Consider the following 16,737-nt stretch of genomic DNA (forward strand, 5'->3'; position numbering starts at 1 on the left):
GATCTACCCACCCCCCACCCAAATACATCCTATCTCTCTTCTCTGCTTTGTTATTTCTCTAAAGCATCTACATACCATGCAATTACATATATACTTCTTTTCTTTCTTTACTAACTTATTTGCTTGACCATATATGAGAACAGGAATTTCTTATATTTTCTATATTTGCCGTTTCCCTAACAAGAGTCTGCAACATCAAATGGCATTCAATAAACCTGTTGAATGAGTAAGTGAACTCATCTTCAATCACTGAAGGAGAGCTTTGGAGAAAAAAGAAGAGAAGCTCTATTCTCAGAATGAGAAGGAAAACAGGTGCTTGCAGGCACTTACCTGCTCCCCGGCTGGGAGGGTCTCGGGCTGGGGGAGGCGGCCTATTACTCTGTAAAGAAGGGGAGGCTGAAGGGGGTGGAGGTGGTGCTAGGCCTCTGACAGGCCCTGGCGTCTTCCTATGCAAAGAATTGTGTCTCTGTGGCAGCTCAGGGGCTGACTCATTAGTGGGACTGGAAGGTCCATTGGGGACCCCTGGAGGCTGGCGGTAAGGCGGAGGAGGAGGAGCCAGAGACTGGCCACTTGGTCCCGTTCTTATAGTCACAGGGGAAGGAGGTGGTTTGACAGGGGGTGGAGCAGGAGGCCCCTCCCGACCAGGGTGAAGCCTCTGTCCAGGCGTGGGTGGCAAGGGTTTCTCTCTGTTGTAGGCTGGGGCTTTGCTGCTGTGCATAGGCAGAGGCGTCGGGGGTGCATTGGCACGCCGTCCCGGCGGTGGTGGCGGGGGGGCGGAGGAGCTGTGCTTCATGCCCGTGCTGCTGGTGGCATGAGGCCGGGAGAGGTCCGGTAACGAAGGTCTCTGCATCCGTGGCAGCTCCGGGAGTGAGGCTCGGCTGCTGTCTGTGTCATCTTGAGGGCGCCCGCTGGCTGTAGACACTGGAGGCCTTGGGGCAGCAGCTCGAGAACTGGGGACTTGCAGGGCTGGCTTACCAGCTAGGTTCTCTACAAACAGACCAGGCAGCACTGGGTCAACAGAGCTCAAGGTATGATGGTCAGTAGCTCTGATTCACCCAGCCTCATGTGCCCGCACAGCAGCAGGGAAAGTGTATAGGACTCAGTTGTACTCTGGCTCAGGGCCCATTAACAAATACTGCTGATGTAAGTTGAATACATTTTTATTTAATGGCTTTGCTTTATTCTACTCTGTAACTCCACCCCTGCTCCCACTCCTTCCTCCACCTCTACCACACTCTGCAACCCCAGCTGGGCCACCTGGGATCAGTCAGAAATTAATGCACTTGGAAAATATTCTAAGAAAGTAGTTAGATACCTGAGCCTCCCACAGGTCGGAGCTTGGGCACTCCTCCTTGGAAGAGCCCACCCCTGGGCTGCAGGGCGCCTGCGCTGGAGCCGCTGTAACCGCTGCTTCCCTTGGGCTCTGCAAAGCACACCAGTAGGCCTTTCAGTTCATATGCTCCCAGCTGTTGACCAAGTAAATCCTGAGGAAAAACTCCTCCTCCATTTGGGTTTTAATTTGCAAACAAAGCAAAAAAGAAAAGCCCAGCATCCCTGCCTCACAGTCTCAGGTAAGGATGCAACCCTTCACTGTGATAAAAGAAAACTTGGGCCAGAAGGAAGGAAACGAGGATAAAGACACATTCAACAGTGTCCTCAGGGCTCTGCTGTCATAGGCTGAGAGGGCAAGGGGCTCATGGCTCAGGGATGCAGGTGGGAACAAACCCTCCCGAGGCCTGTCCTCAGGATGGACACTTGTAGCAATTATGAAATCATCGCTGGCTTCAGCTAGAGGTGGCAGTATCCTCAGAGAACAGCCAAGGATGTGCCCTAAGGAGCCTGACTAGCACCAGTGACAGTCCGAGATGGAGCCTTAGCCCTGAGAATGCTGCCCAGAGGCCCAAAAGAAGCTTCTACAGTATTCAAATGAGCAGATGGGGAAAGCAACTCAGGACAGAACTCTCCCATTCAAGACTCAACAATAAAAATGACAGCCCAACCTGACCGGAGGTGGTATAATGAATAGAACCATCAACCTGGGATGCTGAGGTCCAAGGTTCAAAACCCCAAGGTCACCGGCTTGAGCCTGGGATCATTCACATGATCCCAAGGTCACTGGCTTGAGCCCAAAGATCGCTGGCTTGAAGCCCAATGTCACTGGCTTGAGCCCAAGGTCACTGGCTCAGCTTGAGCCACCCCAGTCAAGGTACATATGAGAAGCAATCAATGAACAACTAAAGCAACACAACAAGTTGATGCTTCTCATCTCTCTCCCTTCCAGTCTTGTCTGTCTGTCTCTCTCTCTAAAAAATAATAATAAATGACAGACCAGACAAGTCTCCAAATCAATCCTAGGATCCTGGTAGTTCACTAGGAAATGAAGCTTAGACTCACTCTCGAGGATGGGAGCACTCCGATCATTAATGTTGGTCACCTTCTTCAACTTGGCCCCTTTGCAGATGTCCTGTAAGAGGGCGCCTCGACCCCGCTGCTCATCTCTACTCAGCTTGGGCTGCTCTGTGTTTGCCTAGAGTAAGAAGGATATGTAAGTTCACCCTATATAGTCCCCTTCATCACAAGTTCAGGATCAATGCCTTAAGCCAACTTGGCCCCTTTGCAGATGTCCTGTAAGAGGGCGCCTCGACCCCTCATGGAAACTGGGTTCCATGAGATGCCTGCCTAACCTAATCAGATATATATGCCACACAGCACAGAACTGTAATGTGTATTACCATTCTTCGCAGTCCTTTTCCTCCTGCTGTGCCTTCTGAGAAGGGTAAAGGTCTCCTTGCTGTTCAGATGCTTCTGTTAGGAGGCCTCCACTAATACTTACTAAGCACCTACACACTAGGCTGTGTGTTAGATGCTTTCGATGTATCATCGTCAAGGCAAGCATCTATTCAGCACCTGCTATGCCTCAGGCATTGTGCTTAGCAGGTTACTTTCATTATTTCATTTAAATCTTGAAATAGTTCTATAACTAATTACAACAGGAGCACAGGGACAGACAGCTAAATAAATGGAACAAAACAGAAAGTCCATAAGCAGGCCCAGGTCTATATAAGAAATATTAAGTGTGTGTCATTAGAAAGGACAGATTATTAAATCTTAAAACAACTAGTAATTTTTGGGAAAAGAAAATAAAGTTAAATACCTACTCCATAGCTTACTCTCAAATACATTCTAGCTGAGTTAGTGTAAGAAAATAAAACTACATAAGTACTATATGAAAAAATAGCTAAGGCCTGACCAGGCGGTGGCGCAGTGGATAGAGCGTCGACTGGGATGTGGAGGACCCAGGTTTGAGACCCTGAGGTTACCAGCTTGGGTGCAGGATCATCTAGTTTGAGCAAAGCTCACCAGCTTGAACCCAAGGTCGCTGGCTCAAGCAAGGGGTTACTGGGTCTGCTATAGCCCCATGGTCAAGGCACATATGAGAAAGCTATCAATGAACAACGAAGGTGTTTCAACGAAAAGCTGATGATCGATGCTCCTCATCTCTCTCCATTCCTGTCTGTCTGTCTTTCCCTATCTATCCCTCTCTAAAAAAAAAAGTAAGCCCTGGCCGGTTGGCTCAGCGGAAGAGCGTCGGCCTGGCGTGCAGGAGTCCCGGGTTTGATTCCCGGCCAGGGCACACAGGAGAGGTGCCCATTTGCTTCTCCACCCCTCTCCCTCTCCTTCCTCTCTGTCTCTCTCTTCCCCTCCCGCAGCGAGGCTCCATTGGAGCAAAGATGGCCCAGGTGCTGGGGATGGCTCTATGGCCTCTGCCTCAGACGCTAGAATGGCTCTGGATGCCCCAGAGGAGCAAAGCATCACCCCCTGGTGGGCATGCTGGGTGGATCCCAGTTGGGCGCATGCGGGAGTCTGTGACTACCTCCCCGTTTCCAGCTTCGGAAAAATGAAAAAAAAATAAAATAAAATAAAAATTAAAAAAAAGTAAGAAAAAAAAATAGCTAAAGAAAAGAAATTCCAAGCATCACAACTAAAATATAGAATAAGACCAACAGATTTGCTTAGTATAAATTATTTGTTAGAAATATAAGCAAATAAGTATATGATATACTGGAATGAAAAATCATCTGTGACAAATGTAACATATGACAGACACAACGGTAGTGTCCTAAATCTGTAGAGCATTAACATATAAAGATGACTTAGAAATCAACAAGATAATAAGCAAAGAATATGAACAACATTATGTAAAAGTAATCAAAGAGCTAGTAGATATGAAAAAAAGCAAGTCCAATAAAAAAAATGCAGGGTGAAACACAGTATCATTATTTACTTACAATATGGATAAAGGTTAAAATTATAACTAGAGACTACTAGCTTTGTGAAGGCAGAGACCACAGTGAGCAATGATGTACCATGCTTGGCACACTACAGATGTTTAAAAATGTGTAGAATAAATAACCACCCTATGGTGGTCGTAAGGATTCAGGGAAACTGGTACTCTTTTGTACCACCTGTAGTTGGATAAATTGGTATGCTCTTTCTAAAAAGTGATTAATGTGTTGAAAACCTTTTTTTTTTTTTTTAATTTATTTATTCATTTTTTTTTAGAGAAGAGAGGGAGACAGAGAGAGAGAGAGAGGAGAGACAGAGAGAGAGAAGGGAGGGGAGGACCTGGAAGCATCAACTCCCATATGTGCCTTGACCAGGCAAGCCTAGGGTTTCAAACCGGCGACCTCAGCATTTCCAGGTCGACGCTTTATCTACTGCGCCACCACAGGTCAGGCTGTTGAAAATCTTTTAAAAGTCTATCTAAGGCCCTGGCTGGTTGGCTCAGTGGTAGAACATTGGCCTGGCGTGCAGGAGTCCCGGGTTCAATTCCCAGCCAGGGCACACAGGAGAAGCGCCCATCTGCTTCTCCACCCCTCCCCCTCTCCTTCCTCTCTGTCTCTCTCTTCCCCTCCCGCAGCCGAGGTTCCATTGGAGCAAAGATGGCCCGGGCGCTGAGGATGGCTCTGTGGACTCTGCCTCAGGTGCTAGGATGGCTCTGGATGCAACAGAGCAACGCCCCAGAGGGGCAGAGCATCGCCCCCTGGTGGGCATGCCGGGTGGATCCCAGTCAGGCGCATGCAGGAGTCTGTCTGACTGTCTCCCCGTTTCCAGCTTTGGAAAAATGCAAAAAATATACTAATAAGGCCCTGGCCGGTTGGCTCAGTGGTAGAGCGTCAGCCTGGTGTGCAGAGGTCCTGGGTTCGATTCCCAGCCAGAACACACAGGAGAAGCGCCCATCTGCTTCTCTACCCCTCCCCCTCTCTTTCCTCTCTGTCTCTCTCTTCCCCTCCCGCAGCCGAGGCTCCATTGGAGCAAAAAGATGGCCCGGGCGCTGGGGATGGCTCCTTGGCCTCTGCCCCAGGCGCTAGAGTGGCTCTGGTCGCAACAGAGCGACGCCCCGGAGGCGCAGAGCATTGACCCCTGGTAAGCAGAGCGTCGCCCCCTGGTGGGCGTGCCGGGTGGATCCTGGTCAGGCGCATGCGGGAGTCTGTCTGACTGTCTCTCCCGTTTCTAGCTTCAGAAAAATACAAAAAAAAAAAATACTAATAATAAAAAAATAAAAGTGTATCTAACTCAAGAATTCTTCTAGGAATTACTTTAAGAAAATAATTGAGCCTGACCAGGTGGTGGCGCAGTGGATAGAGCATTGGACTGGGACGCAGAGGACCCAGGTTTGAAGCCCTTAGGTGCCAGCTTGAGCACGGGATCGCTGGCTTGAAGCCCAAGGTCACTGGCTTGAGCAAGGGGTCATTCGCTCTGCTGGAGCACCCCCAGTCAAGGCACATATGAGAAAGCAATCAATGAACACTAAGGTGCCACAACAAAGAACTGATGCTTCTCATCTCTCTCCCTTCCTGCCTGTCTGTCCCTATCTGCCCCTCTCTGTTTCTCTCTCTGTTCTTTATCTCTCTTGGTAAAAATAAATAAATAAATAAATAAATAAATAAAAATTAAAAACAAAATAACTGAATAGTGCACAAAGATGTTAATAATATAACAAAAAAAAAACCCACGCTTGTAATAGCATAAAACTGAAAATAATCTGGAAGTTTGACCAAAAAGAACAATGATAATCATCAATGGGATGTCAGTTAATTTCTTAAAGAAGTATAGGTAAATGCCTGACCAGGCGGTGGTGCAGTGGGTAAAGCTTCGAACTGGGATGCGGAAGACCCAGGTTCAAGACCCCGAGGTCGCCAGCTTGAGCGCTAGCTCATTTGATTTGAGCAAAAGCTCACCAGCTTGAGCCCAAGGTCGCTGGCTCGAGGAAGGCGATACTCGGTCTGCTGAGGGCCTGCGGTCAAGGCACATATGAGAAAGCAATCAATGAACAACTAAGGTGTTGCAATGTGCAACGAAAAACTAATGATTGATGCTTCTCATCTCTCCGTTCCTGTCTGTCTGTCCCTGTCTATCCCTCTCTCTGACTCTCTCTCTGTCTCTGTAAAACAAAGAAAGAAAAAAAAAGAAGTATAGGTAAATATCTTTTCATGGCAGTAAATGTTTGCCAGAATCAAGTAAAACAAATGATAAAACAATATATATAGCATGATTCCAGTTTTCTCTTCTATAGGAATAAAAAGAGAACCTATCTCATAGGGCAGTTTTGAGAATTAAATAGCACTTTTCAAGAGCTTAGTACAGTGCCTGGTGTATAATAAAAGCTAAATAAACAGTAGCTACATTACATTTGGAAGGAAAATGTACACATAGCAAAGTTCTGGAAAGATTCACACTGATACTAGCAAAAGTTAACTTCTGGTAATATTTATCTGTATTTTCTAGTATTCCTACAATAAATATAGAAAATACACAAAATGTTAACAAAAGTTAATTATAGGTACTTTAACATTTTCTATGTTTACTGGTATTCTCTAATTTTTCCACACGTTTAGTACGGTAAAAGAAAATTTTAATAGTATCAGAAACCATTTAGTGACATGAAAAGCCAGTCACGAAGTATTAAAAAAAGCAGATTAGAAATCAGTACATATATAAAGTACAACCTTTTTAAAATTTTTACTTAAAATTTTTTTTATTGTATTTATTGCGGTGACATAGGTTAATAAAAATATATAGGTTTCAGATGTATAGTTCTGTAATACACATCTATATACTGCATTGTGTGTTCATACCCCCAAGTGCACAACCTCTCTTAAAAAAAAAAAAACAGAAAGCAGAAGGGGGGTAGTCAAAAGAGACAAATACATGGTGATGGAAGATGATCTGACTTTGGGTGATGGGCACACAACATAATCAACAGTTCAAATGCTACAGAAATGTTTACCTGAAACCTATGTGCTCTTACTGATCAATGTCACCCCATTAAATTTAATTTTCTAAATAAATTTTTTTAAAAAGTAGAAGGAGAGCCCTGGCTGACAGCTGAGTTGGGTAGAGCATCGCCCCGATGAGCCAAGGTTGCAGGTTCCGGCACAGCCGGGGCACACAGGGGAAGCAAGCAATGAAAGCACAACTGAATGGACAACAATAAATACTTCTCTCTCTCTCTCTCTCTCTTCCTCTCTCTAAAGTCAATTAAAAAAAATTTTAAACAAATATACTTTTAAAACATAAATAAATAAATAAGTAAAAAGATATAAAGAGAGGAAGGGAGAGAAAGAATATATACAAAACTTATGAATGGTTGGATTATAGGTAATTGTTCCTTTCTGCTTATCCCAGTTCATACATTTCTTGAACATATTACTTTTGCAAAGAGAAAAATATTATTAAAAAAGTACTAAACTCATCAAAATTGAGCTTATATCCTCCTCCACAAATAGCACCATCACTCTGCACTCAGGAATACCCGGGTGCACTGGCGTTGTCAATCCGCCAAACCCGAGTCATTCAAATCTCCTTCCTCTTCCTCACTCTTCCAACTCACTCATCAGACTTTTTAAGATTTTACTAAGTGTCTCTCATCTCCACTCTCCATCCTTATTGCTTTAGTCCAGGCCCTCAATTTTTATTTACTTATTCATTTTAGAGGAGAGAGAGAGAGACTGAGAGAGAGAGAAGGGGGGAGGAGCAGGAAGCTTCAACTCCCATATGTGCCTTGACCGGGCAAGCCCAGGGTTTTGAACCGACAACCTCAGCATTCCAGGTCAACGCTTTATCCACTGCGCCACCACAGGTCAGGCGGCCCTCAATTTTTTATTGCAATAGGCTTCTGTCTCCAGTCTTGATCACCTTGTCCCCATTCTCTACTCCCAGCCCACTGTCCATACTATGAAGAGTGTTTTTTCTAATACAAACTCAATCAGGTTACTCCCTTCCTGAAAATACTTCCACATCTCCCATCATTACCGGGAGAAAAGTCCAAACCCTAACCCTCCAGCTTCCCCTCCCACCATACCTTTCTCAAGCAATAATCTAAACCTCTGTGCTCCCCCACAAATCTGCACCCTTCCACATTCTGCTTCGTCGACTTCAGGTGTCCTCCCTCCCTCTTCTCTTTCTGGCTAAACCCTACTTATCCTTTAAGACTCAGCTCAAATATCACTTCTCCCCAGAAGCTCCTCTGCCTCCTCTCCTTCCAACCACTAGGTGGCCCCATTTATCTGTGCCTAGCACGGAATTTGCCTGTTAACTTGTCAGTCCCGCCCATTATGCTGGGAGACCTTGAAGGCAGAAACTATCTCATTTCCGAGTGATGACATTACAGACGATTTTTATTTGATTCTTTTTGATCATCTGCATATTCTCCCTCTCTTTAATTATATATATATATAAATTCTTATTGGAAAAGAGTCAAACAATATGGAAGTATAGAAAAAAATTGTCTGGGTTTTCTAAGTTGTATGCCTAGCCAAGTACATAGTAAGTAAGCCCCCAACAAAAGGCTACTGAGTGAATGACTAAAATAGCATGCTGCAGAGCAGTAATCCAAGAGGTCACAGAGACCTAAGGATATACTTTGGGTCCTTGAATCCCACTACAACCAGAGCAGCTCTGATTTTATCTTTACTTACTGGGCTTCCACATTAAATTTCATCCAGCCTGACCTGTGGTGGCGCAGTGTATACAGCGTCTACCTGGAATGCTGAGGTCACTGGTTTGAAACCCTGGGCTTGACCAGTCAAAGCACATATGAGAAGCAGCAACGAATTGATGCTTCCTGCTCCCCCCAACCCCGCCTTTCTCTCTCTCTCTCTCTCTTTCTTCTCTCTCTAAAATCAATTAAATTTTTCATCCAAAATGGGAGTTCATACATATCCTCAAACAAAATGTCTGAAAACAAGAAGTTATAGGAAAAAACAAGTTGGGGCCCTGGCCGGTTGGCTCAGTGGTAGAGCGTCGGCCTGGCATGCAGAAGTCCCGGGTTCGATTCCCGGCCAGGGCACACAGGAGAAGCGCCCATCTGCTTCTCCACCCCTCCCCCTCTCCTTCCTCTCTGTCTCTCTCTTCCCCTCCCGCAGCCGAGGCTCCATTGGAGCAAAGATGGCCCGGGCGCTGGGGATGGCTCCTTGGCCTCTGCCCCAGGCGCTAGAGTGGCTCTGGTCGTGGCAGAGTGACACCCCAGAGGGGCAGAGCATCGCCCCCTGGTGGGCAGAGCGTCGCCCCCTGGTGGGCGTGCAGGGTGGATCCTGGTCAGGCGAATGCGGGAGTCTGTCTATATCTCCCCGTTTCTAGCTTCGGGAAAAATACCAAAAAAAAAAAAAAAAAAGGAAAAAAGAAAAACAAAAAAAAAAACAAGTTGGCCGACCTAAACTCTAGTCCTAGTCCAGAAGCCAGGTAAGTCATTTTTCCTCTTTATTACACAATTTCTCATCTGTTAAACACCTAATTCACACACGCATACACATGCATCTCTAGGATTTCATTCTCTAAACTTACTTTGCTTCTAAATTTTACAAAAATGAGATGAAGCATCCAGGTTGCTTCTTTCTGGTGTGATGTGTGACGCCATCCAGATACAGCAAAAGTGACTGCCCCCTCGGTTCAGAAGCCACAGTTTTTTAAAATTCCATTATCATACCTTTAAGTCTTCCCACTAATACACTCCATAAAATCCTCTTTCTTGATGGGGTGTTAGGCTTGATGGACTTGGTTTTAAAATGAACTGGTTTGGGGAAGAGGAGATGAAATGGTAGCAAGAAACCACCACCAGAAATTGCCATCCTGTTTCTCAAAGATGCCAGAGAAATGATGCACTGGCCTTTATAGAGAAAAAAACAGTTTTAGGGGGAAACACTAGTTTCTACTCTGATGCCACCTGTCCAAATCTCCATGTAGACTGAACCAGAACAAAAAAATAGGAAGCCATTATGGTCCTAAGAGGTCCTCCCAGAAATCAGAACTAGTTAAGGGCAGACTTGATCTGTTTATTCTCCATCTTCCTGCACCGTAAGTCTTTGAGTACCGTGAATCTTACACCAGGAAGCCTTAGGTAGCCATCAAGGTTTTGAGGCAGCCGAGTGGAAGGATCACCTACCTGATTAAAAGTGGGAGGTGGAGGGGGGCCAGGAGGGGGTGGAGGGGGAGGAGGAATTGGCATCCTTGCCCAGCTTGCAGTTGGCACTGCTCTCTCTCCGTTTTAATTCGCAGCTTTAAGTCACTCATATACCTGCAAATGAAACAGAAATTCCTGAGAACTTTGCCATTAAAGACACTAAATACCAGAAAAACTAGGGGACTGGGCATGACACCAGAGAAACTAAGCACCTCACTTCCTAGTTCCACTGTGATATATATGGACCAGGGCTTGGGAAATTTTTTCTACAAAAGGCCAGATAATAAGTATTTTAGGCTTTGCAGGCCACATATAGTCTCTGTTGCATATTATTCCTTTTGTTTTGACGATTTGAAATTAATAAACTTTATATTTTTTTTAGGTTCAGAGCAAAACTGAACAGGAAGTACAGACAGCATTCATATACCTGTGCCCCACCCACACATACACAGCCTCCCCCATACACTCTGCAGTAGTACATGTGTTACAATGGCATTTACACGAACACCTCACATAATCACCCAAAGTACCTAGTTACATTAGGGTTCAGTGTACATTACGGTTGTCGTACACTGTGGATTTGGACAAATGTGTAATGACAACTACCCACCACTGCAGAGTCATACAGAATAGTTTCACCGACTTAAATATAATTGTGCTGTCTGTTCATTTCTCCTCCCTCTCAACCCCTAACAAACACTGATCTTTTTATTCTCTCCATAGATTTGCCTTTTCCAAAATGTCATATAGTTGGGAGAATAGGCAGTCTTTTCAGATTGGCTTCCTTCACTTAGTAATATGCATTTAAGTTTCTTCCACGTATTTACATGGCTTGATAGCTGATTTCTTTTATGTGCTGAATAACACTGCACTGTCTGGACATACCACAGTTTGTCTATTCACCTACTGAAGGACATCTTTGGTTGCTTCCAATTTTAGCCATTATGAATAAAGCTGCTATAAATATCCTTGTGCAGGATTTCATGTGGACATAAGTTTTCAGCTCCTTTGAGCAAATCCCAAGGAGTGTGACTGACTGCTGGATCACACGGTAACAAACTGACAAACTGTCTTCCAAAGGGGCTATACCCTTCTGCAGTCCTGCTGCTCCACGTTCCTTCAGTATTTGGTGTTGTCAGTGTTTTAGATTTTGGCCCTTCTAACAGGAACGTAGTGGTGTCTCATTGTTTTAATTTGTAATTCCCTAATGACATATGAAGTTGAACATCTTTTCATATGCTTACTTGCCACTGGTATATCTTATTTGGTAAGGTGTCTGTTCAGGTCTTTTGCCCAGTTTTTAATCAGGCTGTTTGTTTTCTTATTTTTGAGTTTTAAGAGTTCTCTGTATATTTTGGATAACAGTTCTTTATCAGATGTATATTTTGCAAATATTTTCTCTCAGTCTGTGACCTGTCTTCTCATTCTCTTGATTTCTACAACATTTAAAAAATGTAAAATTCTTAGTTCAGAAGGCATACAAAAAATGGACTGTAGGTCATATGTGACTCATGGACCATAGATTATGGGCACCTCAAAGAGTCACATCACTGGAATCTGATCAGAGCATAAATACCATGTGAGAATTTACGTATCAGGTTACAAAAACCTATACAGTTATCCTTCTACTACAGTAAGTGATCCTCATTTAGCAATTGAGACTAAACCCAGTGAACTGTCTTACCCTAAGATATTAAAGTAGGAAGCAAAGATAAAACCAAAATTCAGCACCTTGGCCAGCTGGCTCAGTGACAGAGCATTGGCCTGATGTGTGGAAGTCCCAGGTTCAATTCCCAGTCAGGGTACACAGGAAAAGCGCCCATCTGCTTCTCCACCCCTCCCCCTCTCCTTCCTCTCTGTCTCTCTCTACCCCTCCTGCAGCCATGGCTCAAATGGAGAGAGTTGGCCCCAGGCACTGAGGATGGCTCCATGGCCTCCGCCTCAGGTGCTAAGAAAAGCTCGGTTGGAGCAACAGAGCAAAGGCCCCAGATGGGCAGAGCATTGCCCCCTGCTGGCTTGCCAGGTGGATACTGGTCGGGGTGCATGCAGGAGACTATCTCTGCCTCCCCTCCTCTCACTAAATTAAAAAAAAAAATTCAGAACAATGACTACCCCCAAAAAGCTGTCCCAAGGAAATCCCACTTCTTGACCCCCACAAAAATCAAAGCCAAAATAATATAACCACTGGGGATTACAACTTACAGAATACAAGAAAGGTTCAAGGTAGGGCAATCAACTTCATCAACTAATCCACAGAACAATTGTTCCCAAGCAGGGTAATTAACAAAACTGGGACATAGGAAAATTCACAGGTAGCCCCTAACACAGATGGGTGACCATGTATGTGTACCAAGCCAAGCCTGAAAGATCCAACCAGCATGGCAATCCACTGGGGAGGTTTCATTCTGAAATCTTCACAGGGTTGATCAAAATCTTTTTGTGATTAAAGGAATAACCACTTAAATGCTTCTCTCAATGCCTTGAGAATGACGAAAGGAAAAGGCAAATATTTCAAAGGTTCTAGAAAACCAAGAACCTTTATTGGCGAGTAAAATTTGGTCAGAAATATGACTGTGAAGGTCTTGAAAATCCCAACTCCTCCCAGTGCAATGCCACTACAGGCTGGCTGGCCAACAGGGCTTTCTGCTCCTCCCACAGAGCACTCAGGCTAGGTGGTTCCTGTGGGGCATAGTGTCAGAACTTACTTCAAGAACCGAGCAGCTGCCTCCCCTCCAAGGAAAATACCTTCCCAGTACTGCTTTCAAAGCTAAGTCCATCCAGTCTTTTTTGCCAGGGATTGAACACACGAGGCTTTAAAACTTGATCAGAAAACAGAGGTGAGGGAAGGAGGGGGCTGGATGAAAAAAGGTGAAGGAATTAACCAAAAAACATATATATATATATATATAAAAAACTGACAGGCAGTAGTATGGTGATGGTCAGAGGAAAGGGGGTGGGGTAAGAGTGGGTGGAGGCTAGGTAAATGTGGGCAGAGATGAGGAAAATGGGGACAAAAACATTGCTAGAGACGAGGACACACCATACAGCGGGCAGATGTTGGTTTGTTGAGTTGTGCACTTGAAACCTGTATGGTCTTGTGAACCAATGTCATCCCAATAAATTCAATTTTTAAAAAATCAGAGAATAGAAAAAGCATAATTGATCAGAATAATAAATCCTCATAAGCAGAACATCTATCATGGGGAGGGGGAGTAAGACACAAATTCAAAATAAAAGTAATAAGCCCAGGCTAGTTGGTTCAGTGGTAGAGTGTTGGCCTACCATGTGGATGTCCCAGAGTTTTTTTTGTTGTTGTTGTTGTTTTTGTATTTCTCTGAAGCTGGAAACGGGGAGAGACAGTCAGACAGACTCCCGCATGCGCCTGACCGGAATCCACCCGGCACGCTCACCAGGGGTGACACTCTGCTCACCAGGGGGCGTCGCTCTGTCGAGACCAGAGCCACTCTAGCGCCTGGGGCAGAGGCCAAGGGGCCATCCCCAGCACCCAGGCCATCTTTGCTCCAATGGAGCCTCGGCTGCGGGAGGGGAAGAGAGAGACAGAGAGGAAGGAGAGGGGGAGGGGTGGAGAAGCAGATGGGCGCTTCTCCTGTGTGCCCTGGCTGGGAATCGAACCCGGGACTTCTGCACACCAGGCCGACGCTCTACCACTGAGCCAACCGGCCAGGGCTGGATGTCCCAGGTTTGATTCTGGGTCAGGGCACACAGGAGAAGAGACCATCTGCTTCTCCACCCCTCCTCCTTCTACTTCTCTCTCTCTCTCTTCCCCTCCTGCAGCCATGGCTAGATTGGTTCCAGCAAATAGGCCCCAGGCACTGAGGATGGCTCCTTGGAGCCTCTGCCTCAGGTGCTAAAAATAGCTAAGTTGAGAGCATAGATGCAGATGGGCAGAGCACTGGCCCCAGGTGGGGCTCCCTGGTGGATCCTGGTTGGGGTGCATGCAGGAATCTGTCTATCTCCCCTCCTCTCACTTGGGAAAGAAGAAAAAAATAATGAATGAATGAAAGAAGAGAAGAAGGAAAGAAAAGAAAAGGAAAAAGGAAAAGGAAAAGAAAAGAAAATAGTCTGGCCTGTGGTGGTGCAGTGGATACCGGTTCGATCCCTGGTCATGGCACATACAAGACCAGATCAATGTTCCTGTCTCTCTCTCCCTCTCCCCTTCCTCTCTTTCTAAAATAAATACAGTACATTTTTTTAAATCAAGACTAGACACTAAAGCAATCTTAAAAATAAAAGGTTGTATACTACTGTAATGAGTATAAAATGCAATAAATTTAGAAAAATGAAATATGGAGAGGAAATAAAACCATTCTTCTATTTCAATTCTCTATAACCAGTCTTCTTCAAAGCCCCCACAGCATTCTTTTTAAAACCTAGCAAGAAACAATAGGAAAAACAATAGTCTATTTAAAAAAAACATTTTTAACTAATTCAAGTCACCTCAGTTCCTGACTTTTCTGAGTTTCCAGTTCTACCTTTGGCATTGCCACAGTTGAAATGGTCTCCTAGAATGATCTGGAAAAGAGATTCAGACAAATCCATAATTCTTCCAGAATCCACAGGGAGGGGATCCAATGAACACGCTACAAAGTAATAAGTGACCTAAAGGACAACCTTATGCCTAACAATGAGCAGCACTTATTAGGCAAGGCAAGTCTTTTTCTAAAGTCACCCCTGTGAAAGACCACTAATGTATTACACAGTTAAAGATGGCTTTTAAAAGTAGGTTCAATTCTGCCTGACCAGGCAGTGGCGCAGTGGATAGAGCGTCGGACTGGGATGCGGAGGACCGGGATTCGAGACCCTCGAGGTCATCAGCTTGAGCGTGGGCTCATTGGGTTTGAGCAAAGCTCACCAGCTTGAGTCCAAGGTCGCTGGCTCAGGCAAGGGGTCACTCGGTGTGCTGAAGCCCCCCCATCAAGGCACATATGAGAAATCAATCAATGGACAACTAAGGAACTGCAACAAAGAATTGATGTTTTTCATCTCTCTCCCTTCCTGTCTGTCTGTCCCTATCTGTCCCTCTCTGACTCTCTCTGTCTCTACCACAATAATAAATAAATAAAAACTACAGTTTGTGGCTCAGTGGATGAAGCATTGACCAAGAACGCTGAGGTTGCCAGTTCAAAACCCCAGGCTTGCCCAGTCAAGGCACATATGACAAGTAACAAATTGATGCTTCTTGCTCCTCTCTTTCTCTCTCTCCCCTCTCTAAAATCAATAAAATCTTTTTAAAAAAAGTTAGTGATTGTTATTTAATAATATCATCTATCTTTAAAAAATAATTAGTAAATGAATGAATGAGCTAATGCCAGATGGGAACTAGACTTATCAGGGTGATCACTCTGTAAGGTCTATAAATGTCCAATCACTATGTTGTACACCTAAAACTAATATTATATTGCATGTCATGGACCTTGAGAACATTATACTGAGTGAAATAAGTAAATCAGAAAAAGCTAAGAACTGTATTATTTCACACATCGCTGGGATATAAAACTGAGACTCATGGACACAGATAAAAGTGAAGTGGTTACTAGGGGGAAGGGAACATGAGGGAGGAGGAAGCAGACAAGGGGGAATGGGGAGGGGGAGAGGGTGGGAAAAAGGGTGTAAAGAGGGACAAATAAAAGTGACAGAAGCCCTGGCCGGTTGGCTCAGCGGTAGAGCGTCGGCCTAGCGTGCGGAGGACCCGGGTTCGATTCCCGGCCAGGGCACACAGGAGAAGCGCCCATTTGCTTCTCCACCCCTCCGCCGCGCCTTCCTCTCTGTCTCTCTCTTCCCCTCCCGCAGCCGAGGCTCCACTGGAGCAAAGATGGCCCGGGCGCTGGGGATGGCTCTGTGGCCTCTGCCCCAGGCGCTAGAGTGGCTCTGGTCGTAACATGGCGACACCCAGGAGGGTCGCAACATGGCGACCCCCAGGATGGGCAGAGCATCGCCCCCTGGTGGGCAGAGCGTCGCCCCCTGGTGGGCGTGCCGGGTGGATCCCGGTCGGGCGCATGCGGGAGTCTGTCTGACTGTCTCTCCCTGTTTCCAGCTTCAGAAAAATGCAAAAAAAAAAAAAAAAAAAAAAAAAAAGTGACAGAAAACGATTTGACTTTGGGTGATGGGTATACAACATAATGAACAGTTCAAATGCTATAGAAATGTTCACCTGAAATCTATGTACTCTGACTGATCAATGTCACCCTGTTCAAGTTAATTTAATAAATAAAATTTAAAAATTAAAAAAATATATACTGCTCACAAAAATTAGG

The 16,737-nt window shown here is 45.1% G+C and overlaps 1 protein-coding gene across 3 annotated transcripts in view; it reads right to left on the bottom strand.

The window, feature by feature from the left end:
• WIPF2 (WAS/WASL interacting protein family member 2) overlaps positions 1-16,737 on the bottom strand; it is a 54,675-nt gene that overhangs the window by 14,818 nt on the left and 23,120 nt on the right. For 2 of the 3 annotated variants that reach the window (XM_066263694.1, XM_066263693.1), the window contains 4 exons: positions 10,445-10,576; positions 2,395-2,527; positions 1,316-1,423; positions 331-987 (listed from right to left, as the gene is read on the bottom strand). In XM_066263694.1, the coding sequence (XP_066119791.1) occupies positions 331-987; positions 1,316-1,423; positions 2,395-2,527; positions 10,445-10,507 (961 nt within the window). In that variant the 5' untranslated portion in view covers positions 10,508-10,576. Of the gene's footprint in view, positions 1-330; positions 988-1,315; positions 1,424-2,394; positions 2,528-10,444; positions 10,577-14,920; positions 14,996-16,737 lie in introns of all 3 variants that reach the window. The other variant, XM_066263695.1, reaches the window with a different exon arrangement.

Source organism: Saccopteryx bilineata, chromosome 2 (assembly GCF_036850765.1).
Source record: "Saccopteryx bilineata isolate mSacBil1 chromosome 2, mSacBil1_pri_phased_curated, whole genome shotgun sequence".
Classification (NCBI taxonomy): domain Eukaryota; kingdom Metazoa; phylum Chordata; class Mammalia; order Chiroptera; family Emballonuridae; genus Saccopteryx; species Saccopteryx bilineata.